The sequence below is a fragment of the Lissotriton helveticus genome, chromosome 1_1 (genome assembly GCF_964261635.1).
Source record: "Lissotriton helveticus chromosome 1_1, aLisHel1.1, whole genome shotgun sequence".
NCBI lineage: Eukaryota > Metazoa > Chordata > Amphibia > Caudata > Salamandridae > Lissotriton > Lissotriton helveticus.
This window is the reverse complement of record NC_136057.1, coordinates 310,390,150-310,415,419: the sequence shown is the minus strand read 5'-3', so window position 1 is coordinate 310,415,419 and position 25,270 is coordinate 310,390,150. Positions and strand designations below refer to the sequence as shown.

At 45.3% G+C, this 25,270-nt stretch overlaps 1 protein-coding gene across 9 annotated transcripts in view; it reads left to right on the top strand.

The window, feature by feature from the left end:
* The window catches only part of CNOT4 (CCR4-NOT transcription complex subunit 4), a 681,024-nt gene that overhangs the window by 271,937 nt on the left and 383,817 nt on the right, over positions 1-25,270 (top strand). For all 9 annotated transcript variants that reach the window (XM_078671728.1, XM_078671694.1, XM_078671703.1 and 6 more), the window contains 2 exons: positions 12,381-12,506; positions 13,183-13,307. In XM_078671728.1, the coding sequence (XP_078527854.1) occupies positions 12,381-12,506; positions 13,183-13,307 (251 nt within the window). The remainder of the gene's footprint in view (positions 1-12,380; positions 12,507-13,182; positions 13,308-25,270) is intronic.

The following is a 25,270-nucleotide window of genomic DNA, read 5'->3' as shown; positions in this document are numbered from 1 at the left end:
AAGAGTCTAAGCTTTTAGATGCTTCAGGGAAACGTACCATCTCGCAAGCAGCCAATGTCTGGAGAATTGCTAACACTCAGGCTTTGTTAGAGAGATATGATCGAGCTCATTATGATGAGTTAGAATCACTCATGCAACATTTAGCAGAGCAATATAAGACCAGGGCTTCTGATCTAATACAAGAAGACAAGGTTATTACAAATACCTCAATCCGTTGTGCATTAGACACTGCAGACACAGCCTCTAGAGCAATACTGTTGCATAGACATGCATGGCTACGCATCTCTGGGTTCAGACCAGAAGTACAGGTCAGTATTTTAAATCAACCCTTTCACCAGCAACATCTCTTTGGTCCAACAGTTGATAGTGCACTAGAGAGATGAAAAAAGATACAACAAAATTCATGGGAGCTTTACAAACTCAAACCCATAGAGCGTCCTTTTGTCGCTCCTCATATAGAGGCGCCTTTAAGGGGTTTCAAACTGACAACACCTCCTCTTCTTATAAAGCGCCCACCCAAACCTCACCCAGCAGAGGGCATTACAGAGGAGGATATAGAGGTAACAACATTAAGGGCAGAGGCCGAGGCAACAACAACCTCAATGCCTCTACTCCCAAACAGTGACTTCCCTTCCATCCCCCAGACCATTCCACTCCTGTCGGGGGGAGATTATAACAGTTCCTACCTGTCTCAACCTCCATCACCACAGACAGGTGGGTAAGAAAAATAATTCAGTCAGGTTATTGCCTGGAGCTCACTTCCACTCCTCCAACAATACCACCCAGACAACGTCCCATGTCACATCTCATACTTCCAAGACCAGAGGTTGCATCTCTATTACAAAAGAATGCAATAGAACCTGTCCCAAAACACCATCAAAACACAGGAGTTTACTCCCTATACTTTCTCATACCCATAAAGGTCAGGTCCCTCAGACCTATACTAGATCTAAGGCCCCTGAACCTGTACATACAATCCGACAATTCCCATATGGTCACACTACAACAAGTTCTGCTGTTGTCAAAACAAGGCGACTTCCTTGCTACATTAGATCTCGAGGACGCTTACTTTCACATTCCTATCCATCAATCTCACAGAAAGTACCTTCGATTTGTACTAGAAGGTCAACACTAACAATACAAAGTACTCCCATTCGGAGTACCTACATCACCTCTTGTGTTTACAAAGTGTCTAGAAGTAGTAGCAGCACACTTGAGAAGGGACAACATTCATGTCTTTCCATACCTAGACGACTGGTTAATAAAATCCAAATCATACCACCAATGTGTACAGCACACGCATCAGACCATCTGTCTGTTGCACCAGCTGGGATTCACAGTAAATCTAAAGAAGTCACACCTCCAACCATCCCTATCTCAACAGTATCAAGGTGCCACAATAGATACCTCAAAAGCAATTGCATACCCCAATCTTACAAGGATACAAAGTATACAAGCTCTTATACAAAAATTCCAGCCACAACACTCACTACCAGCTCGAGTGTTCATGCAATTGATAGGAATGATGGAATCTTGCATTTTCATAGAACCATACACAAGACTACAAATGCGCCCCATACAAGAGTGTTTGGCAAGTCAGTGGAATCAGGCTCAACAACAAATAACAGATCTGGTGGTGGTAGACGACCGGACATATCGATCTCTGCAGTGGTGGAACACCAAAAACCTTACCAAGGTCCGGCCGTTCATAGAGCCTGTTCCACAGGTGGTGCTAACCACAGACGCATCTCTCACAGGATGGGGAGCGCATTTAGAAAAACACACAGTACAAGGTACATGGACACCGCAACAAAAGTTACCCCACATAAATCATCTGGAGTTGTTAGCGATTTTCCTAGCTCTAAAATCGTTTCAACATTCTGTCAAGAAAGGCTGTACTGGTCCGTATGGACAATGACAGCCATGTATTACATCCAAAAACAAGGAGGAATACACTCCGTACAGCTCTCCCGGCTGGCGCAGAGCATATGGAGGTGGGCCATTCCTCAAAACATCTTTCTGTTAGCAGAACATCTACCAGGAGTTCACAATCAAGTTGCAGATCTGTTAAGTCATCAAAGACAACAGATACACGAGTGGGAACTTCATTCACAAGTTCAACCATTCTTTCACAAGTGGGGACAGCCACAGATAGATCTGTTCGCCACACACCGCAACTCCAAATGCCCAAGCTTCGCCACCAGATACCCACACCCATTGTCCAACGGCAATGCAGTATGGATGAGTTGGTCAAACAAATTTGCGTACGCTTTTCCACCTCTCCCACGAATACAAGCTACAAGCAACATTCCCTCACATTGATTCTCATGGCACCAACGTGGGCAAGACAACCGTGGTTCACCACACTACTAGAGCTATCAGTAGTACCACATCAAAAATGAAAACTCTCTCCACGTCTACTGACACAGAACCATGGAGAGATCATGCATCCAGACCCAGTGCAGCTCAAGCTAGCGATTTGGCTCCTGAGGTCTTAAAATTTGGATACCTCAATCTTCCGCCTGATTGCATGAATGTCATGAAAGAAGCGAGACGCCCCACCACTAGAGCATGCTACTCAGCCAAGTGGAAAAGGTTTGTTGTGTATTGCACGAATAACATTAACCCATTAGATGTTTCCATACAAAACACCATATGCTACCTACTTCATCTACAAAGATGTAATTTAGCGTACTCCTCAATCAGGTTCCATCTTGCTGCTATAGCAGCTTATCTTTCAAACAGACAACATTTGTCATTGTTTAGAGTACTTCCCATCAAGGCGTTTATGGAAGGATTAAAAAGAATAATTCCTCCCAGAATACCACCCTCTCCGGTATGGAATTTAAATATTGTTCTCACTAGACTTCTGGGTCCTCCATTTGAACCATTACTTAAGTATGAGTTACAGTTCCTTACATGGAAAGTTGCATTTTTAGTTGCTATTACCTTACAAAGAAGAGTAAGTGAGATTCAGGCATTAACAATTCAAGAACCATTTATACAACTCCATCATAACAAAGTGGTTCTGAAGACAAACCCCGAAATTCCTGCCAAAAGTCATTTCACCATTCCACCTCAACCAATCTATTGAGTTGCCAGTATTCTTTTCCCAACCACAAACAGTTGCAGAAAGAGCTCTACACACATTAGATGTAAAAAGAGCACTCCTCTTCTACATTGACAGGACAAAACCGTTTCGTAAAACAGAACAACTGTTTGTGTCCTTTTCTCCTCCACACAAAAGCAATCCTATTTCAAAATCAGGCATTGCTAGGTGGATTGTTATGTGCATTCAAATTTGTTATCAAAAAGCAAAACGCACTCTAACCATTCCCCCTAGGGCTCATTCTACCCGTAAATTAGGGGCATCTATGGCATTCCTAGGAAATATACCATTAGATGATATCTGTAAAGCAGCTACATGGTCTATACCACACACATTTACAAAACACTACTGTGTAGATGTGCTGGCAAAACAACAAGCTACTGTGGGCCAGGCTGAACTCAAAACATTATGTTCGAGGCATGTGGGCTGCTGAATTCATATCTGTGCATAGATCGCCGCCTAGTGTAGGGTCCGGATGATTGCACATTGTTGTCCTGGAAGAGTCTTCGAAGTATCACGAGATAGGTGGCTCCTCCTCTGGACTACAGTGTGCATGGTCATCCTCTCCATCCTCAGATTGTTTTTTTCCGCCATTGGGTTTGGATGTACTTCTGTTACTCGAAGTTCGGAAATATATATTTGTAACTTTTGAAAGGCCAAAAGGCCTTCGGGGCGTCGGTATTGTATCTTCGATCGGTACCTGCTACTTATTCCTGTTCTTTCTACTCAGGACGTCAAATCGGGCCGCGTGGCCTTCTCGACACCAGGGCCAATTGTCGATGGAACGAAGTCCTTTCAAGCGATGCCCCAACTGTAACTCTAAATACCCGCACATCGATAAACACCCAGTCTGTAATAAGTGTTTATCTCCTGAACACAACAAAGCTGACTGCTTAGCCTGTGCTCAATTTAGATAAAAAAAAAACTCTTCGGGTTCGACGTGCAGCGCGACAGACAATGCAGAAGTCCGCGCCCGAGCCAGAGAACATCTTTGAAGACGACGAAGAGGTGGTCGAGCATGAGGACTCAGATCAGCAGTCTGAGCAGGGGTCCGAACACGACTCCAACTACTGCGTCGATGACGAGGAAGACCTCATCGAGGTAGGGGACGACGAACCAGGCATGGGAGCCGTCGAGGACGACTCCAGCGAAGACACTGGGCCAACCGTGCGTACAGAGCCCAATATATTCGCAGGTTCAAATCCAGAGGCTCAGGTCGAGGCATCGCCGGAAGGCCTTAGCCAAGAATAGCACGATGATTCCATAGCCCCGCAGTTAAGCCCGGCTACGAATATATTACAAGAGCCATCGGTGACTTTCCGAAAAACTGGAAAAATCGAAACCGAAAGTGGTAGTTACCAAACAGAAACCGAAACTTATCGACATCCCATTCTTCGGACCCAAAATGGCGGATCCGTCAAAGCCGACCAAGCAAAGACAGGTCGTCGACCCATCGAGGTCGCTTGTAAAAGTTGTCGAGGCCAGAGCCACTACTCCCACGTTTGCGGTTAAGCGGAAGGCAGTCGACCCGACGACGTCACCGCCTGGCAACACTAAAAGAGGACTCGAACGGACAACGGTTGTCGATCCGAAGTTACGCGTCGAACAACCGAAGCAGGTGCACGCAAAAACACTTAAGCCAAAGTCAAGTCTCGAGCCGAAGACCTCCGTCGAACCAAGGGACCACAGCATCGCTTCGAAGCAACTTGCTCCAAAGTCGACACCAGGCCACAAACTGGTTATCGAACAACCAAAAAATATCGGATCGATAACCACGGCTCCAAAACACATCATACAGGCTACTAAAACGGTCCAACAACCAAAAGCTCTCGGACTGATAAAATTCTGACTCCCTCCGCATATCAAGCCATGGGCGCTCGAGAAACATAGCGGATTACAACCGAGCCAGCCGAAAAGCCCGAGATTGGGGGACGTAGCACCTGTAGCAGAGGAACAGGGTCTCTCAGCTGACGAACAGTCTAAACTGTATGTCGACCCAGACACTGGGAAGGTTACCCTGTTGAAAAGGAAGATCAGGCCTGAAACACGTGGAGTCCTACAAAATACCTCTAAAGAAAAAAAGACACTTCAACATCTCCAGTGCTCTTTGAACCTATCACACCATATGTGCAGCAAACGTATATGTACTCACCCACACGCACGGATGACTATGGGGAGTATGAGGACAATGACCAATACAATTATCCAACAGATGCTGACCAGGACACACAAACTCAGCCATGGACTGACCCTGTGGATCCTGGAGATTCTCAAACACTTCCTGATAACACTGCATACCCTGTTAAAACATCGCCTACAGAGGACACAGCTGCCTTTAACGCGCTAATAGAAAGAGCTGCATATAATCACCATGTGGAGATGCACGCAGATCCCATTGATGAAGACTTCCTCTTTGACACTTTTAGCACCTCTGAAAAAATCGTCAAAACATTGCCAATGCTAAAAGGGTTGCTTAAACATACAGGGGACATATTCAAAGACACCACCAGGGCACGGGTCATTAACCCTAGGATAGAAAGAAAATATAAACCAGCCCCGGTTGACCCTACATACATTAGGGGACATCTGCCTTTGGACTCTCTAGTTGTCTCCAATGCACGTAAACGTGCTAATTCTCAAACATCTGGCGAAGCTCCACCTCCAGACAAAGAGTCCAAAATTCTGGAGGCATCGGGAAAAAGGGTGGCTGCTCAAGCAGCTAACATCTGGAGAATTGCAAACACGCAAGCCCTGTTAGCTAGATATGACAGGGCGCACTACGACCCACTGGAGCTAATCTTTCAACACCTACCTGACCTTTATAAAGAACAGGCAGAATTCCTGATACAGGAGGGCAAGCTCATATCTAATGCATCCATAAAATGTGCCTTAGATGCGGCAGACACAGCAGCCAGAGCTATCAACACCAGCGTCATGCTTAGACGACATGCATGGCTACGCATCTCCGGGTTTAAAAATGAGGTTCAAACAACTTTACTTAATCAACCCGTTAACCCTGACTTTTTATTTGGTCCTGATGTGGACACCATACTGGACAAAATGAAAAAGGACACCGAGACAGCCAAGTCTATGGGTGCCCTGCAGTCACAGCAATATAGGGGCGGTTCCTTTCGTCGCTCCAGCAACAGAGGAGCTCTTAGAGGAGCCTCAACACAGCAAACCTCTTATAATAAAAGCAACCCGCAAAACACCTACAACAAAAACAGTAGAGGTGGATACCGTGGCAATAGCACCAAGGGTAGAGGACGAGGAAATAACAGCTCCAGGTCCTCCACCAACACCAAACAGTGACTTCTTGTCACTGCCCCCAGACCATGTAACACCGGTCGGGGGAAGACTACATCAGTTCCTGCCAGTCTGGGAAACCATAACTACAGACAGGTGGGTGAGGCAAATTATACGGCATGGCTATTGCCTAGAATTACTGTCCACACCGCCCAACATACCCCCAAGACAACGTCCTATGTTTGCAGAACACCTACACTTATTGCAGCAAGAGGTCATCAGCATGCTACAAAAAGGGGCCATAGAACTAGTACCCTTAGAACACCAGGGTACAGGGGTGTACTCTCTGTACTTTCTAATCCCCAAAAAGGACGGGTCTCGGACCAATTTTAGATCTCAGGCCTCTAAACCAATACATCTTGTCAGAGCATTTCCACATGATCACTATGCAGCAGGTGTTGCCACTGTTGCGTCAAGGAGACTTCCTCGCAACATTGGACCTCAAAGACTCATATTTCCATATACCTATACACCCGGCACACAGGAAATACCTCAGGTTCACGATTCAAAACCAGCACTACCAATTCAAGGTCCTCTCTTTTGGGGTAACAGCCCCAAGGGTGTTCCCAAGTGCTTAGCAACAGTAGCTGCACACCTCAGAAGACAGCACATACATGTCTATCCATATCTGGACGACTGTGCTTGTATTAGCCAGTCAGCCCAGCAGTGTGCCAGCCACATGTCGCGCACAATTCACCTCCTGCACAACCTAGGTTTCTCGCTGAACTACAACAAATCCCATCTCCAGCCTGCCCAAGTCCAGCAGTATCTAGGACCAACTATAGACACTCTGGCAGCAAAAGCACAACCAAATCCTGCCAGAATAAACCGCATCCAAATGCTCATCCAGAAGTTCAGGCCACAACACTCTCTCCCAGCCCGAGTGTTTATGCAACTGATTGGCATGATGGCCTCGTGCATCTTCATAGTCCCTCATGCCAGACTTCACATGCGTCCGCTGCAAGAGTGCCTAGCACGGCAGTGGAACCAGGCTCAGCGCCAATCAAACGACCTAGAGTTGGTGACCAGTCGCGCATACAACTCTCTGCATGAATGGAAACCACAAAACCTTTGCAAAGGACGACTGTTCCAGGAGCCTGTACCACAAATTGTGCTCACAACGGACGCATCCCTTATAGGATGGAGAGCACATGTTCTCCACCACACAATACAGGGACTCTGGACCACGCAGCAAAAACAATTGCACATCAACCTGCTGGAACTGACGGCAATTTTCATGGCAATGAAAGCTTTCAAAGTACACCTCTGCAACAAGACCGTGTTGATCCGGACGGACAACATGACTGCAATGTACTATCTACAAAAACAGGGAGGAACACTCTCCACAACTGTCGCATCTGGCACAAAGAGTGTGGAAGTGGGCCATCCAGAGAAACCTTTTCCTCCTGGCGGAACACCTCCCAGGCAAGGACAATCAGATAGCGGATCTGCTCAGCAGACACAGCTATCAAGTGCACAAGTGGGAGATTCACCCCTCAGTGCTTCAACCATACTTCCAGAGGTGGGGACAGCCGGAAATAGACCTGTTAGCCACAAAGGAAAACTCAAAATGCCGTTCCTTCGCCGCAAGGTTCCCACACCCGCAGTCTCGGGGGAATGCGATATGGATGAACTGGTCAGGCAAATTTGCATACGCTTTTCCACCAGCACCACTGATACCGCTAGTGGCATGCAAACTGCGCCAGCATTCCATGACGCTGATCCTAGTTGCTCATACATGGGCGTGGCAACCGTGGTACACCACGTTCCTAGAACTTTCCATGGTGCCCCATCAAAGGCTACGCCTAACACCCAGCCTCTTAACGCAGAGCAATGGAGACATTCAGCGCCCAGATCCGCAGCAGCTGAACCTTGCAATCTGCCTCCTGAGGTCTTAAAGTTCGGCTACCTCAACTTACCTCCTGACTGCAGGAACATTATCAAGGAGGCAAGAAAGCCTACAACAAGATCTTGCTATGCGTCAAAGTGGAAGCGTTTTGTCATTTATTGTAACAACAACAACATAAACCCTCTAGACGTGTCCATTCAAAATATCATATGCTATCTTTTACACTTACACCGCTGCAATTTCGCCTACACGTCCATACGAATACACCTAGCAGCCTTAGCTGCTTACCTTCAGAACAGACAGTATCTTTCGCTGTTCAGAGTGCCTGCAATTAAGGCATTCATGGAGGGCCTCAAACGAGTAATTCCACCAAGACACCCACCTTCCCCTGTCTGGAACCTAAACGTCGTTTTAACCAGACTAATGGGACCTCCTTTTGAGCCATTACACTCCAGTGAGATACCATTTTTAACCTGGAAGGTGGCTTTTCTCGTAGCCATTACTTCGCTTCGAAGAGTTAGCGAGCCGCAAGCCCTAACTATTCAAGAGCCCTTCATTCAAATTCACGCAAATAGGGTCGTGCTTCGGACAAACCCTAAATTCATGCCCAAAGTGGTATCACAATTCCACATAAATCAAACAATAGAACTGCTAGTGTTCTTTCCGAATCAACAGTCAGTACCTGAAAGAGAACTGCACACACTGGATGTTAAGAGCTCTGCTGTATTACATAGACCGAACTAAAGATTTCAGGAAGACAAAACAGTTGTTTGTTGCCTTTTCACCACAGCACAAGGGTGTAACCCCATTTCAAAGAATGGCTTAGCTAGCTGGATAGTTAAATGCATCCAAATATGTTACATTAAAGCTAAACGTACTATAACAGTGCCCCCAAGAGCGCATTTCACGTGCAAAATTGGGGCATCTATGGCTTTCCTAGGAAACATCCCTCTACAGGAAATATGTAGAGCAGCCACATGGACAACCATACATACATTTACCAAACACTACTGCGTAGATGTACACTCCAAGCAGCTGTAGGACAGGCTGTTCTCAAAACTCTTTTTCAGACTGCTGCAGCTGGCACGGGCAGCCACCGCTGGGGGAGGGACTGCTATACATTCTATGCACAGATATGAATTCAGCAGCCCACATGCCTCGAACGGAATATGCTACTTACCAGTATGCATCTGTTCTTGGCATGTAGGGCTTCTGACATTCATATCGTCCGCTCTCTTCCCCGGTGCCTGTTGCAGCTGTAGCACTCTTCATTCATTCTTACTCTTACTTTCTTGCATGGACATCTCTTACTGTATCACACTCCATCTCTGCCACAATGGCGAAAAACAATCTGAGGATGGAGAGGATGCCCATGCGCACTGTAGTCCAGAGGAGGAGCCACCTATCTCGTGATACTTCGAAGACTCTTCCAGGACAACAATGTGCAATCATCCGGACCCAACACTAGGCGGCGATCTATGCACAGATATGAATGTCAGCAGCCCTACATGCCAAGAACAGATGCATACTGGTAAGTAGCATATTCCTTCAAACTACTGCAACAGATACGGGTGGTCGCCGCTAAGGGAGAAAGCTACTGTGCAATCGATGCAATAGTTGTGGTATACAGCCCATATGCCTCGAACGGAAAATGCTACTTACCAGTATGCATCTGTTCTTGGCATGTAGGGCTGCAGAACCACACACGCCCACCTGCCTACCTATATCTGTTCCAATAATATCTTAATTAGATACACAGTACATGGACATCCTTATCTATACTCCTACAACTCCATCATTTGCCCAATGGTGAAAACAATCTGAAGATGGAGTCGATGCCCATGCGCACTACGATCTACAGGAGGAGTCAGACAAAGACTCTTCCAAGAAAAACAAAGTGTAATCATCCGGGCCCACCACCAGATGGGGGATCTATGCAATAGTGTGTGGTTCTGCAGCCCTACATGCCAAGAACAGATGCATACTGGTAAGTAGCATTTTCTTTTTATACCAAAACAATTGGTCTTGAGTGTGTGAATTCATTTGCTGAACACTGTCCTCTTATACTGCCTTACTGCTTGACCACACTACCACAAATAGAGAGTGAGGTGCTATCTAACTTTACCTTTGCCTAGCTTTGGGGTTCCCCTGGACTCTGTGCACACTATATCTCATTTTGGTATAATGTATACAGAGCCAGCTTCCTACAGCTCCCACATGGGCCCTTCAACCTTGGTTCACAACCCTGTTGGAGCTGTCACTAGTTCCGCAGCAAAAGCTACACCTCACATCCAGTCTCCTCACACAGAGCCTTGGAGAAATCAGATACCCAGATCCCAAAGAACTGAACCTAGCGATCTGGCTCCAAATCATTAAGTTTGGTTATCTGAATCTTCCACCAGACTATATGAACATCATTAGAGAGGCCAGAAGGCCTACTAGAAGAGCTTGTTATGCAGCTAAATGGAAACGTTTTGTAGTCTATTTTAATAACAACATCAATCCTCTTGATACTTCCATACACAATATAGTTTTTGTTACACTTGCAGTAGTCAGGATTTACTTACACTTCTATTCGCCTGCATCTTGCTGCAATAGCTGCGTATCTACAAAATAGGCAACTCTTTAGAGTGCCGGTGATCAAAGCTTTTATGGAAGGACTTATACCACTAAGACTTCCACCTACCCCAGTGTGGAATCTTAACATAGTCCTCACACGATTAATGGTCCCACCTTTTGAACCCATGCATAAATGTGAACTGCAATTTCTCTCATGGAAAATCTCTTTTCTCATTGCAATTACTTCACTGGGGAGAGTGGGTGAGCCACAGGCACTAACCATAAAAGAACCTTTTTTCCAACTTCAGAGATAAAGTTGTTGTTTGCTCTAACCCCAAGTATGGTCTCAGCTTCTTCATTGACCAAACCACAGCAAAGGCCTCCCGCTCAATGGCATTCCAGGGCTGCTCCCTGGGAGAAGCCTTCTGCTTATAAAAGCAACTGGTTGGTCTTTGCCTTCATCATTGGTCTGGGATAGGACTGCTCCTATCCCTAGCTCAGAGGCATCAGTCTGCACAATGAACTACTTGGCATAGTCTGAAGCTTTGAGGCTGAGCACATAGCCTCTTTCAGGGTGTCAAAAGCCTTTTGACATCGAACTGTCCAGTTGACCTTTTTTGGCATCTTCTTGAAGGTGAGTTCTGTGAGGGGAGCCACAATGGACCCATATCCCTTCACAAACCTCCTGTAGTACCCCGTCAAGCCAAGGAAAGCCCTGACTAGGGTCTGGGTAGGTGGAGTTGCCCAGTACAGGATGGCCTGGGTCTTGGGCTGTACCTCCATCAACAAGGTGGCCCAAATGCACCACGGTTTCCTGCTCTATCTGGCATTTGGAGGCCTTGATAGTTAGGCCTTCAGTTTGCAGGGCATTTAAAACCTTCCCAAGGTGGATCAGGTGATCCTGCCAGGTGGAGCTAAAGAAAGCAATATCATCAAAGTATTTAGAAATGTGACTGCACCCAATTTGTCAATCAACTCATCTGCTCTAGGGATAGGGTGAGGATCTGTCCTGGAGACAGAGTTGAGCCCTCTATAGTCCACACAGAACCTCATTTCTCTCTTTCCACCCTGTGGATGAGGTTTAGGGACTATAACCACTGGGCGGGCCCAGGGGCTCTCAGAGGGTTCAATAACCCTTAACTCCAGCATCTTGCTGACTTCAGCTCTAATGCAGATTACCGGCAGTTTTTCACGTTGGAGTTTCCATAAGAACACTTGTTCTGAGATATATTATGGATGTAATGGAAAACAGAAATTCTGAACACCCCTTTATCTTAGCAACAGGGATCTGGGCAGAGTACTCCATCCACATCTACACCTCCTTACATGGAGATTGAGCAACTGCAATTGACTGCATACCATTTGCCATGTGAAGTGGTGGATGGAATGCTTATAGCGTACCACTGGGGTTTCCTGCTACCTTGTGTATGATAAATGTAATGTTTCCAGTGTCCAGCTCTTTTCTCTTAGTTCTATTCTATTTTAGTTCACTAATTCTCGTCACCAGTGCATTTACTACTCTAGCCTTTGACCTGTCACTTACTTTTTCTTCTACAGGCATCCCTAGGTACAACAAAGTATTGCAGTTACTTCTTAAAAAATATGCAGTGTCCAAAGCCCGACTGTATGTACCTCCACGAACTGGGTGACGAAGCAGCCAGCTTCACAAAAGAAGAAATGCAGGTAAAGAACACGTTACCCGAGCTAAACAAGGATTCTTTTAACTACTGCCAACAAGGAAAAGAAATTACTGTTGGAGAGAGTCCGTTCGTAGAACACTTCATATTTTAAAATATTTTTTTTTCCAAAAATGATTTGTGGTATTAAAGTTGTATCTTTAAAATTGTAATTTGTGATTCTTCCTTATGAATACAGATTTGACCCTTTCTATATTCTTAACCGAACACTTTTTTTCCTGACTTTGTCCAGTATTCATTCTTTGCAGTGGAGTAGGTGTTTGTAAGAGCAGTGCTTGGCTTTCTTTTGCATGTACCCACTTAGTAGGCTTATGAGCTTGCCCAACTCTTAACTGCGGTTTTATCTGGGGCACCACTAGAGTTTACAACAAGCAAATTTCCTAATGGGTAGCACAGTCCGTGGTTGGTTTCACCATAGTTCTACAGTTATCTACGTGGTTTTCATTGTAACCTTTGTAAGTGGCAAATTTTGGCACTGAATCATACGTTTGTGAAATAGTTAACATTTTATGTGGTTTGGCCAACTGGGAACACAAATGCTGCAGGTCTGGATGCCCTACCACATTCACTCTAGTAATCTGTTACTACCTTAACTGGTGATTTTAGGGAAGCTGTTGCCTGTTACAATTAGCTTTATATGGTTTTACCTTTTCATTTGATAGGCGGGCAAACATCAAGAATATGAACAGAAGCTGCTACAGGAATTGTACAAGTTAAATCCAAACTTCCTTCAGCCATCCACAGGCACAGTGGACAAGAACAAAAACAAAGTAACTGCACTACATAGGTATGATAAGGGTATTTATTGTTTGGTTATGATAGTGAATAGTTTCCGTTGTTTACCCAAATTATGAAAAACAGTGATTTAGTGTTTACAAAATTTGGCATAACATTGTGCTTATGATTGTTGTTGCATTGCTTTCAAAATAAAATATATTCACTGTTTATTTATCTTACCTTTTTCTGTCATACAACATGCTCAAATGAGGTTTGGTCTTCCTCCAGTAACACCCTGATGAAGTATGTGGCATCTCAAGATGCACCTAGAAAGTTCTGCGAAGGGGTTGTGAATGTGGGTGAAGTGCTTTGGTTAAGGACTGCACGCTGTGTGGATGGTAGTTTGGAGAGGGACATCTACTCTTTGAGGAGCTGTAGCTGGACAAGGCTTTGTGGTTCTTATAACAAGAAAGAGTTGAGAGGAGTAGAATAGTGAGCAAGAGACTGTGACTGTGTGACTCAGCTTCTATAAAGGAGCTAGAGAGCTTTTCTCTAAGATCTCCAAAGTCCGAAAACAACTATACTGTGTAGGAAATTGGATTATTTTAGGTGGATATGCCACTACCTGATGGCAGTCATACAAATTAAATAAGATAAGCTTGTGCTCAATTCCTAGTAAAGTAACATTAAGTAGTCAGCCTTAAATCAAAACTTCTGTTAAGTATTTAAGCTATGATTATGCAGAAGAATGTCACACAAAAGAATCAAACTCAACCACCAATTTTCAAATGAAGAAAAGCATATTATGAGTAAATAAAACCGAAAAATCCTATAAAGAGAACACATGATATGAATTAGTGAAAATAATGCCAAAAAGCATAAACCCAATGATGAGTGTATTGAAGGGGTAGACAAAGACCTAAATGCAACTTGGCGTAGACTGCGATTGACTTATGGAATGAAACACGTTTATTGGTCTAGTTGAAAATCAAAACGTTCGTTCCCTCTTTTAGAAATGGATTCATCACTGTGTTGAAGAAAGACATTTAATATTTCTTCTAATCCTAAAGCAGAACAGGAATTAGTCTACTTTTGAAAAAAAAAAATCCTCCCTGAACATACCACCACTGAAAATATAGCTGCTGCTGTGATGCCGATACTTGAAGCAATTTAGTCCCTTTATCTACATTGACCATTGACTGTGTGCAATACTCACTAGGGTCTACCACCATGCTGTCCGTTCTATTTGGGATGGGCACTATCAGTGCTTCCCTACTGAATGGGACTGCCTTCCCTCTTGTAAGACAGTTGCATTAGCACATTAGCGAATATTTTGTAAAATTTTGCCGAGATGTATAAACCCCCAAATTTTACCATTCTTCTAAGGCAGTGCTGATGTCTTTTCTTCCTGGGGGTTGATGTAGCAAACAGAGGCAGCCCTATTACCCAGAACCTGGGGCAATCGAATATTGTTTAAGTACAGTGGTTCAAGGAATTAATTTATAAGCAACACAAACACTATCAATTCACATAAAAAAGGGCAAATCAGTAATAGAGGTACCCATAACAATTTTTTTATTAAAAGTGATCTCGTATTCATAAGAGAATCAAAACTCCATCATTCAATACACAAATGGTGCTCATGGGTTTACAGCACAACAATAATTTCAACATAATTTGAATTTGAAGGGATTTATATAGCGCTTGTACACCTGGCGGTTTCTTGGCGCTCACTGGCAACAGCTACTCGGCGGGTCGGAAAGGGGGAGAAATGAAGATTTAGGATGGGAAGGCTTGGGTGAAAAGAAAGGTCTTAAGATCTCTGCGGAAGAGGGGGTATTGGGTGCAGGTTCTGAGGGACAATGGGAGAGAGTTCCAAAAAGCTGGGCCCGTGGTTGCGAATTTGGAGCCACCCCACTTCTTCCGTTTGAAGCGGGGAACCACGAGAAGGTGGTGGGCGGAGGATCGGAGGTCTCGTGAGGGAGTATAGGTTTGAATTGCCGAATTAATGAAAGAAGGGGCAGAGCCTGTCCTGGCTTTAAAGATGGTGCAGCCGAGCTTGAATGAGACGCGCTGCCGGACAGGGAGCCAGTGGAGGGAAAAGAGGAGAGGAGTTACATGGTGTGATCTAGAGAGGTTGAAAACCAGCCGAGCGGCCTGATTTTGAACCAGCTGGAGCGCCTCATAAGGTAGTCGGGCATGCCATGGTAAAGGACATTGCCATAGTCTAGGCGAGATGTCACCATGGCCAGAAGGATTAGTTTGAGCGCGTCTGGGGCGAAAAATCGTGAGACTCTGCGGATAGTCCTGAGTGAGAGAAAGGCCGAGGAAACCACAGCTGAGACTTGGGAGTGTAGAGAGAGTTGGTTATTGATTTTGAAACCAAGGGTTTTGACAGAGGTGGCAGGAGTGGGTGGGGGACCTAATGAGGGGGGCCAAAAGGAGGAGGACCAAGGACTGGAGCAACCACCTGTCAACACCAACTCCGTTTTATCGGGGTTGAGTTTCAGGTGGTTGAAAGTCATCCAGTCCTGGATGAAGGTCATGATGGACTTAACCTTTGACATAGACTCGGGGGCAGAGGAAAGGTGAAAAATGAGCTGGAGGTCATCTGCATAGTTGTACGACCTCCAGTTGCTGTAAAGCAAAAATAAGGGGGGCGATGTAAAGATTAAATAAAAGGGGGGATAAAGAGGAACCCTGGGGGACACCGCACTGAATGGGTAGAGATTCCGCAGAGAACTCTCCCAGACGGACCGCCTGAGTGCGGCTGCTCAAGAAGGAGGATAGCCATAGTAGGGCTGTTCCTCGGATTCCCGCCGCCTCGACACGTGAGAGTAAGATAGTATGGTCCCCAGTGTCGAATGCGGCGGAAAGATCTAAGAGGATCAGGGCCTGATGTTGATTGGCGTCCATTCCTTGTCGGAGATTGTCCAGGACCGATGTTATGACGGATTCAGTGGAGTGGGTTGGGCGGAAGCCGGCCTGTCTTGAGGCCAGAACACCGTGGCTTTCCACGAACTCGCTCAGTGTTTTAACCACATGTCGTTCCAATACCTTTGCCAGGAAAGGCAAGAGGGAGATTGGGCGGAAGTTGGCAGGGTCGGAGGGATCTGCTCCAGGTTTTTTTAGGATCGGTACGATCACTGCCGATTTCAGTGCAGGGGTAACGATGCCTTGAGCCAGTGAGCTATTGAGGAGCACTAAAGGTGGTATGGGGCAGAAGGTGTAAATCTGCTTTAGGATGTAGGCAGGACAGGGGTCCAGCGGGGATCCGGACTTGACTAGTGGAAGAATAGAGAGAAATGAATCGGTCGATAGGGGGGGAATTGAGTCCAGATGTGCCGTAGCTGGAGGACGTCGGAAGTCGGTGAAGGTCGGGGATGGAAGAGGGATTTTGATTTTGATTTTAGTGATTTTGTCTAGGAAAAAGTGATTGAGGGAGTCACAAAGTGCTTGAGAAGGTGATGGTTTGAGTGAGGCTCTATTGGAAAAGGCAAGGTCTTGGACGATAGAGAAGATTTCTCTTGGCCGGTTCTCCGCGAGTTGGATTTTAGAAGAGAAATAGTTTTTCTTAGTGTCTAATATGGCTTTCTTATACTGAGTAAGAAGTTCAGTATACCAGGTTTTGGCAGTGGGGCAATAGTTTCGTCTCCATTGTCGCTCAGCTTGGCGGAGAGCGAGTTTTTGGACCTTTAGATCATCTGAGAACCAGCGGTTTGCATCTTTAGGTCGTTTGGTTGCGATGCGTTTTAGAGGGGCGACGGTATCGCACCCGGCTCGCAGCCAGTTGGTAACAGCGTCTACCTGACCATGGGAGGGTAGCGCGGTCAAATCGGGGCTGGAAGAGGATAGAAGGGTCGATAGGGCTTCGATGTCGACACGATTCCATGAGCGCACCCAGACATTCCTCGCAGGAGTAGGCTTGGATGGTGGAACGGGGGACAGGGATAGGGTGATCAATGAGTGATCCGACCATGGACATGGCGAGATGGAGAGAGAATTGACCGGGCAATCGCGTTGCCAGATTTGGTCCAAGATATGTCCCAACCTATGTGTGGGAACATTGACAACTGATGTAAAGTTGAGCGAATGAAGAGAGTCTGAGAATTCCTTAGACGTGGCACATTCCGCCGGGTCGGAGGGCCAGAAGTTAAAATCTCCCAGAACAATGATGGAGGAGTGGTTAACAGCCAAAGTCGCCATTAGGTCCTGAAAGCAGGGGAGGAACGTTTGAGGGGAAGACGGGGGTCGATACACGAGGACACAGGTCAGAGGGGGAGTGAAGGAGAGGGATCGAACCACTAAGCAGTCTGAGATTCCCATGGAGGGGGAAACTAGAGGGTGAAAGGTGAGCTCCTTACGGGCGATCAGGGCTACCCCCCCGCCAGGCCTGCCCGAAGGGCGGTCGGCTCGAATGGCATAATAGGTCGGGGGGAGTATCGCCAGCAGGGAGGGAAGAGAACTGTCCGAGAACCAAGTCTCGGTGAGAAATAATAAGTCGGGTTTATGGGATTCCAGTAGGTTGAAAAGATCGAGCTGGTGTTTTACTGCCGATCTTGTATTTAAATACATAGCAGTTATTCCTGTGGGGGGGAGGACGTCTTGGAGTGAATTGGAGGAACTGGACCTTAGGGGTGAGGACAAGGTATTCGTATGGAGAGAATCATGTAAAGTTAGTAGTCCAAGATCGGAAATACGAGCCAAGATAGCGGCAGGTAGAATGTAAATGTAAATGTATTTCGATTTATATAGCGCACGAATCACCCAGGGGTCTCAAGGCGCTTGCTTAGGGAACCCGTCCTGGTATTCCCCTGTGAGATACCCCGGCAGGGTATTCACAAGGTGAAAGCCAGGCATCCCGCCGCGAGGGGCCGTAGTGGAGATTAAGCAAGCTATTGCCCAGAGTCGCAGAGTGTGACCCCGTGAGTCGAGTAGGCACCGGAGCGAGAATTGTCGAGTCCGTGGAATTTTTGAGCCCGAGACCCGCCGAGGCGGGGAATCGAACCCTGGTCCACGGCTGATCTCAGCTTCTGGGTCTGCCGCCTCTAACCACTGAGCCACGCTTCTTGCCTTGGTGAGCAGTGAGTTGCGAGTGGGAGTATTGAATGCAGGGAGCAGGGTGTATGGTCTCGGGTCTCGGCCGGTCGCGGACGGGCGCAGACGGGCTTTCCTTCGGCGCGCCTTCGGCGCGCAAACGGCGCGCCCGCTGCGCTCGTCCGCTGCGCTTCCTGGGGAGGCACATAATTATGGGATAGTGAGTAGATGGGCGGTGGGCGTGGCCTATCAGTCGGCCGTGGCGGTGACAAGCGCTTTGCGCGCCGGTTTCTGGGCAGCGGAGGGTCCGCTTTAGACTGCCAAAGGCTTGGGGTGAGAATAGTTTGCTTTAAAATCACAAAATTACACAAGTGAACAATTTTAAAAAACGAACGCTCTCCCGGCTTTTCGCCTCAGGAGCAGCGTGTCATCAGCTAGGGACGCTAGTATTCAGCGTCGCTTTTATGCTGTGTAAACAGAAAAACAATGGCAAAAGGTAAAAGTACACAAGACCGGTCCATCAAATAACAAACATAAATGCAATGTATGCTTCCTCTCATTTTTTTGCCAAAGGAAGGCGTCAACTGTGTTTCGACCTTATTAATTTGTTAGATCATCAAGACGGAGGACTATTGTGAGGAGCAACCATCAAAGTACATTTATGGGATCTTAGACAAATACAGATTATTGATGTCAGACGGAATTTCACATAGTCATGAGGAAGATAGCTCGCTGGATGGCGTCCCACTGCATTCAGCTTAACAGTGGAAAGACCAAGACCCTGCTTTTCAGCAAAGCCTATGCCCACTGGTCAGAGGACGGGTGGCCCCCAGAGCTAGGTTCGGCCTCCCCAGCCCTAAAAATGCCGTACGAAACCAGGGCATCTTGATTGATGAGAATCTTTCGTTTAAAGAACAGGTCAGCTCTACCTATCGCACATGCTTTGGATTTATGCGCCTGATCAGGAAGGATTTCCATTGGCTATCCCTCCAAACCAGAAAATCACTCACTGAAGCAATGATTGTCAGTTGTCTTGACTAGGGCCATGCCCTTATGGTAGCTGCTAATAAGGCTCTTCAATGTAAACTTCAGGAAGTTCAGAGCACCACTGCCCACCTGGTCTGTAAACTTCCTCCTTGCACTCCTTGTGAGCCCACTCTCAAATCTTTACACAGGCTACCAGTAAAAAAGTGTGCCATTTTCAAACTCCTCTGCTTAGTTAATTAATCTTTGTTGGGCAACGGCCCCCTCTGTACAAAAGAATCTGCAGCCCTACTGTCCAACTCATAACTGTCAGTCTTTTGGGCAATCCCTGCTACGCCCACACCGCATACGCATGGCTTAATATGATGGGAGATGCTTTTCTTATCTTGCTCCCCACCACAGAAACTGACTACCCTTATTCATTTGGTCCTGCCCTGACCTGTCCCGTTAAAAAAAAAAATAATAATAATTATAATAATCTTAAAATTGGGCTCTTCTGACCTTTCCTGTAATTCTTTCTGCCGGTTTATGCGTTACCAAATGCTCTCTTTGTGGTAGTGTGAGTAAGCAGTTTAGGCTTATCAGTGGGTAGTGTTAAACATTTGTTGTACACAGTCAATCAGTAAGACACAACAAGAAACTTGAGACAAATTTAGAAAAATAACAGAATTTCATATAATTTTAGACACCAAATGTTATGGGAATCAGGTAAAGTACTTTAGACATTACACATTTTTACAGGTAAAACCGTAGAAAATCACAACTGTAACAGTTGAGGCATGACCCTAGAACGCAGTTATGTTATCCTTTGGGAGAAACATTCACTGCCTAATTACACTTACAGTAGACTTACAGGGCTGTTCTTCTGGACTTAAGGTAAGTAACGACCAAAGTCCAAGAAAGCACCAGCAGTTTAAGTTTACTTGCCCTGGGGTCAGGCCCGGATTGGCTGTATTGGGCGTTATTCCGGGAGGCTTGAAGTGTGTGGGCCAATTTTCAAACAGTGGGGGGCCGTTTTTGCATTGGTACTGCAATATTGGCTTCCAGTAACAAAAGTAGCAGGCAAGTTGCTCGCCCGACGAATCGTCAGGAAAAAATTGCCTGGGATACTTTGGGTTCCCAGTCTGCCCCTGCCTGGGCTGTCTTGGTGCAGAGGTGCTTTACATGGAGATATCCTCGAACGCTACATGCTAAAGTCAATGGGAAAAGCACCTGTAACAAAAAGGCTGTAATTTGGGACAGGTGACCCGTACGGCAGAGCCCAAGGTGGGGAGGGGTTCGGCTCTTGAGGGTCTCAGGATCACAGAGACACTGTCTGTATACTTGAGCCCAGGCTGTGGAGCTCAGGTTCAGAGGTGTTTTGTCCGGCGGGTTGGTGAGTTAAAGGCTCTCACGGTTCTCGGTGTACCTGCAGAAAAGGGAAAAGAAACACAGCAGGGCCACTCTGTGGAGGAAGCCTACCAAAGTCCCTTGGTGTGCAGGTGAGTTTGATAGCGGTGGTGTTTCAATTGAACACAAACAAGCCTTGGTTGCCGCAAATGCTCCTCAAGGTCCTGGTGATCTCCAAACTGGGCAGGGAGACCGATCTGACCCCCCAGAGCAACGAAGACCTTTATATCTGGCGTGCTGCTCCCACATTGGGCCTGATGGGACAGCAAAGCGATGGACTGGGCAGATTCTTGTTGGTATGTGTTAATCAAAAGAGCCCTTCTGTAAAAATGTGAAGGGTTGTTCTTTCTTTCCACTCAAAGGTTTGTTTTGGAAAACGGAGTGTTTTCCTTAAACAACCCTCACCCACCAGGGTCTCCCCTTGGTGGCCTGCTTCATGATAGGGTTTCTTCATGTTCCTCTGCGGAAATGGGCGTGCTACGACCTGCGAATTACGAGGGAGCTCTTAAGGCTGGTAAAAGAGCTATTTAACAATGAAGTATATAGGAAAGGGAGTGGGAGGAAAAGTAAAAAATACCAGGTTTAGTAGGAGAATAAAACCTTTTAATTTAAACCTCTAGCCGGTATAGTTTAAAATATGGGAAAAATATGAGAACCATGGGAGACTCAATGAGCCCTAGTTCCGCTGATCAACATGTTTCTAGCCATACCCCATAGCTATTCTCCAGGACCAAACAGGATACTTCCTGATACCACTCCAAGTTCTCTTTCAATAGGAAGAAAATATTTTGTAATAAGGAATATAGTAAAATGCATACAGCACTGAATGGTATTTGTAACGGTATATTCTGATGAAAAAATATATGTTGCTGCCTAAGGGCAACATGAGACTGTACAGGGGAAGGGACGCCTGCAGTCAAACTTGTATCAAGGCTACTCCCTTGCTGAGTTATCACAATCCCTTGGCACTAAGATGTATCGCAGGCCTCACACAAAGCTCACCCACGTTGTTCCCCCTATTGAGTTAAACACGAATAGAGGTCTTTTGTACAAACTGGCCACTGTAGATTCATACCATCTACTGAAAGAACGGGTAGTCAAGATCTGAAACAACTGAAGCTGTTTGCGGTCTGGGGCAGATCTTGCTCATTTGCTGAGAGCTTATAACAAAATATGTATCTCTGTCACTAAGCTTCTTGCTTTACCGCTATCCTCTAGGAAACCAAAGAAAATCAAATGGTTTGATTGGGCCTCTTCCTCAGCACATAGTTGTTTAATTAAGGTATTGAAAAGGTCACCAAGAATAATGGAAGAAGTAAGGACGTGTGGATCACTCTATAAGGAAGCACTTGTAGAAAGAAAGCTGCCAGAGTAGAAGCGTGGGAGTAATGAGAGGCCGGTGATGAGAATGATGCATCTTGTTTTTAGATAATTGTAAGTCCACCTTTCTTTGCAGACCACCATAATTCTAGATTGGATACCATACTCCTACCGTATTTGTGGATGGCAATTTTCACTAAGATGTATGACCGTAATGCCTTGAATGCCCAATCCAGAGAAATTTAGATTTTTCAGAAAGCTCCTTAAAGGAGGTAATCCTGGCCATCGAACGAGCCCAATGAATAGAGTTCAGGCCTGATGGGGTGCCTATGGACCTGTTAAAAAAGAATAACTTAGATCTATGGGCTCCAGTAATACGGAATGTGCTGAGGAGTGGGATACTTGTTGCCCCCACCTCATGGTCCAACTCAATCATTATGCCTATTTTGAAGAAAGGGATCGAGCAGATCCTTGTAGTAATAGTGCTGGGCAGACATCTTTAGATCGACTGTAGGTATGGGCTACTGAGAAGGGAGTACTTTCTGAGGCACAGTATGGGTACCATGGACCAGTATCTGAAACGTACCCTCTTGATAACTAAATACACCAAGGCGAAGAGGGGGTTGTCTAGATTTCAATGACCCAAGCTTTGCATTTGATTCTATCAGCCGAGCCAAATTATGGAAGAGGATGCTAGAATTGGAAGTGGATGATCAACTGTGCATCTGTTGGTCCAACTTCACGCGGATGTGATGGGGGTGTATCCAGTATGGCCCCAAAGGCATGTGATTTCCCCTCCTCGCCCATTTAAAATCAGGCGGGGAGTTAGGGTTGTGTTTTGGCACCCTTTCCACCTCAACATTAATGATCTTTTTACAGCTTTGTTACTTGTAGAGATAGATACAACTATGGTGGGAGCAAGGCAACTACCGGCTTTATATGCTGATGATTGTGTCATAGTCTACAAAACAGGGATAAGGTAGCAGAAGTTATTGGGCTACGTTGTTCTGTTTAAGAGCAAACTGGGCCTTTCCGTTATTAATACGAAATCTTTTACCAATGTCTGTGGCCGGTCTTCAAGTAAATCGAGATCTCATCATGTGAACACCAGGTTGCCCTGTGTACCAACCTTTACATACTTAGGGGTTCATTTTGATAATAAAGGCTCCTGGGAACATTTGGTCAAAGTTAGGAAGAATCAATTTGACAGGTCGTTGACGCAGTTTTCAGGTTTACTGCAAAATAATGCTCCGAACCCCCGTACGCATTAGTAAATGTATAAAAGACTAGATGCATTCCAGTGGCCACATATGGTTTAGGTATCTGGGGAGCCTCTAATAAAACACCAATTCAGGTTAGTGAATATGCTCTTTAAAAAGGTTGCTGTCTGGATCCTGTGATGTACCCATCTATGCCTGTCATGCAGATCTGGGGTTACAGAATGTGGAGGATATGATAAAACTTGCCTCTCTAATGCTATGGCTTTCGATTTGGGCCAAAACAGAAACATTGCTCAATCAAGCCATATTTACGGACTGTTACAACTCGAAAAAGTCAACAGCGCCCTGTGACTAACATATGTTAGGGACCAATTTTGCTCGATTTAGCATGTGGATTTTTTAATAACCCAGAGAGCATTAGTTCATAATCCAATAAATATGTCAAAGATTAATTCTTTGCAATGCTTCTGAGTAGAAGAGAAGCTAAAGAGTGTAGCAAGAGAAGGGTGGTGACTTAGCAGCTCATGGTATGAAACCTTTATTAAACTTTGTGCCAAGTCTACATTCTGGGCACTATTTGATTAGGTTTTGTTTTAATATCACTCACTTCTGGATTCATATCCTTGAGATGCATATGGTGAGTTAGATCTTGTATAGTGCGCATGTGATTGAACCTACAGTCTACACTGCATGTTATTTTCTTATGCAAATTTAGATTCTTCTTAATCCTGTTACTAAGACAACTGATTATAGGAAGATGCAGGCCTAGTTTCTCAGTATGTAAATTTATCACTGCTGCTCTCAGGTTACGTAACCTGGTGGGCAAGTAATTTAGGGTAGCGATATGACCTGTGGGAAGTGATTCATTATTTGTGTTGATTACTTTTTAGTCTTGCGGAGTCATTCAATAATGGTATGCAAGAGATGCGTTTATAAAATGACTTTTGTAAGTTTGCTGCTGTCATTCTTTTTTCATTTTCATGCGCTAGACACTTTGTGATCCAATTCTGAAAGCATTGATTGTCACTATATCGTATGTTATTGGTTTTTAGTATGATTTTAACGTTTTAGCAAATTGAGATTGAGCTTCTAAACTATTTAATGTGCTTGTTGGTTTTATGGTGCTGTTACATTTGCAAACTAAATGATATTTTGTATTTTTATACTTTTTTAAACCAAACAGAGTGTTTGACTTGACTACTTTAAAAGCATCCAATTTGATTACATCTGTGGCATTGCCCTAGTTTGCTTTGGGGTAACCTGTCTATTTCGGTTACTATGGTGTTCTACCCTGTGCCAGACTTTACTCTTATTTAGTATTCACAAATACAGCTGAATAGCTACATCTCTCATAACAGATCCATGTCTGGGTTGTGTTTTTGTTGAATAGTGTTTCGCTATTCAAAACATTTACTGTATAGCCTATTGACTTGCATGACATCCAGTCACATTTTGTATCAACTTATTTTTATACCTGATTCTTCATATCAATGCTAAGCGTTGACAGTATCCTTGTTCTTCTCTTCCATTTATTTTACAAGATTGGTTCACCCTTAAAATCTTTAAAATTCCAACTGTCCCGCCCCCTCAGTGCTTTGTACCCCCTGAATAAAAAATCAGCTGTCAGTTTTTCCAAACTAGGATACGCAAGTATGTAGTATATAACCTTAAACCAGGTAGATGGGATCTAATTTATTGCCACCATCTGTCCTCAGAATTTCAACTTAAATGTGTTAGTCTTGTATCTCCAAGTGTAATCTGTATCTTCACTCCAAAGCACTTTCTACCCAGCACTCCTGTTACTTGCATAATTGGATATCTTAAGCATGCTTTATTCATAAGCCGAATTAGTATATTCCCCCACCCCTTTATATTACTTGGCATGCCGGTCCTCCTTTTGGCCTACGAGTGCTGTCTGGATCCCTTTGGTGCATCCCCGTCATTGTCCCCCCCCCCCCCAACTTTGCCCGGCAGACATGGGCTCTTCCGGATCCTGCAACAATTTCTGTGCTGGTCTAAGCAGTGATTCTTGTTTGCAGCATTCTGCATTCTGACACATTTTCACTTGGAGCTCTTCGACCCA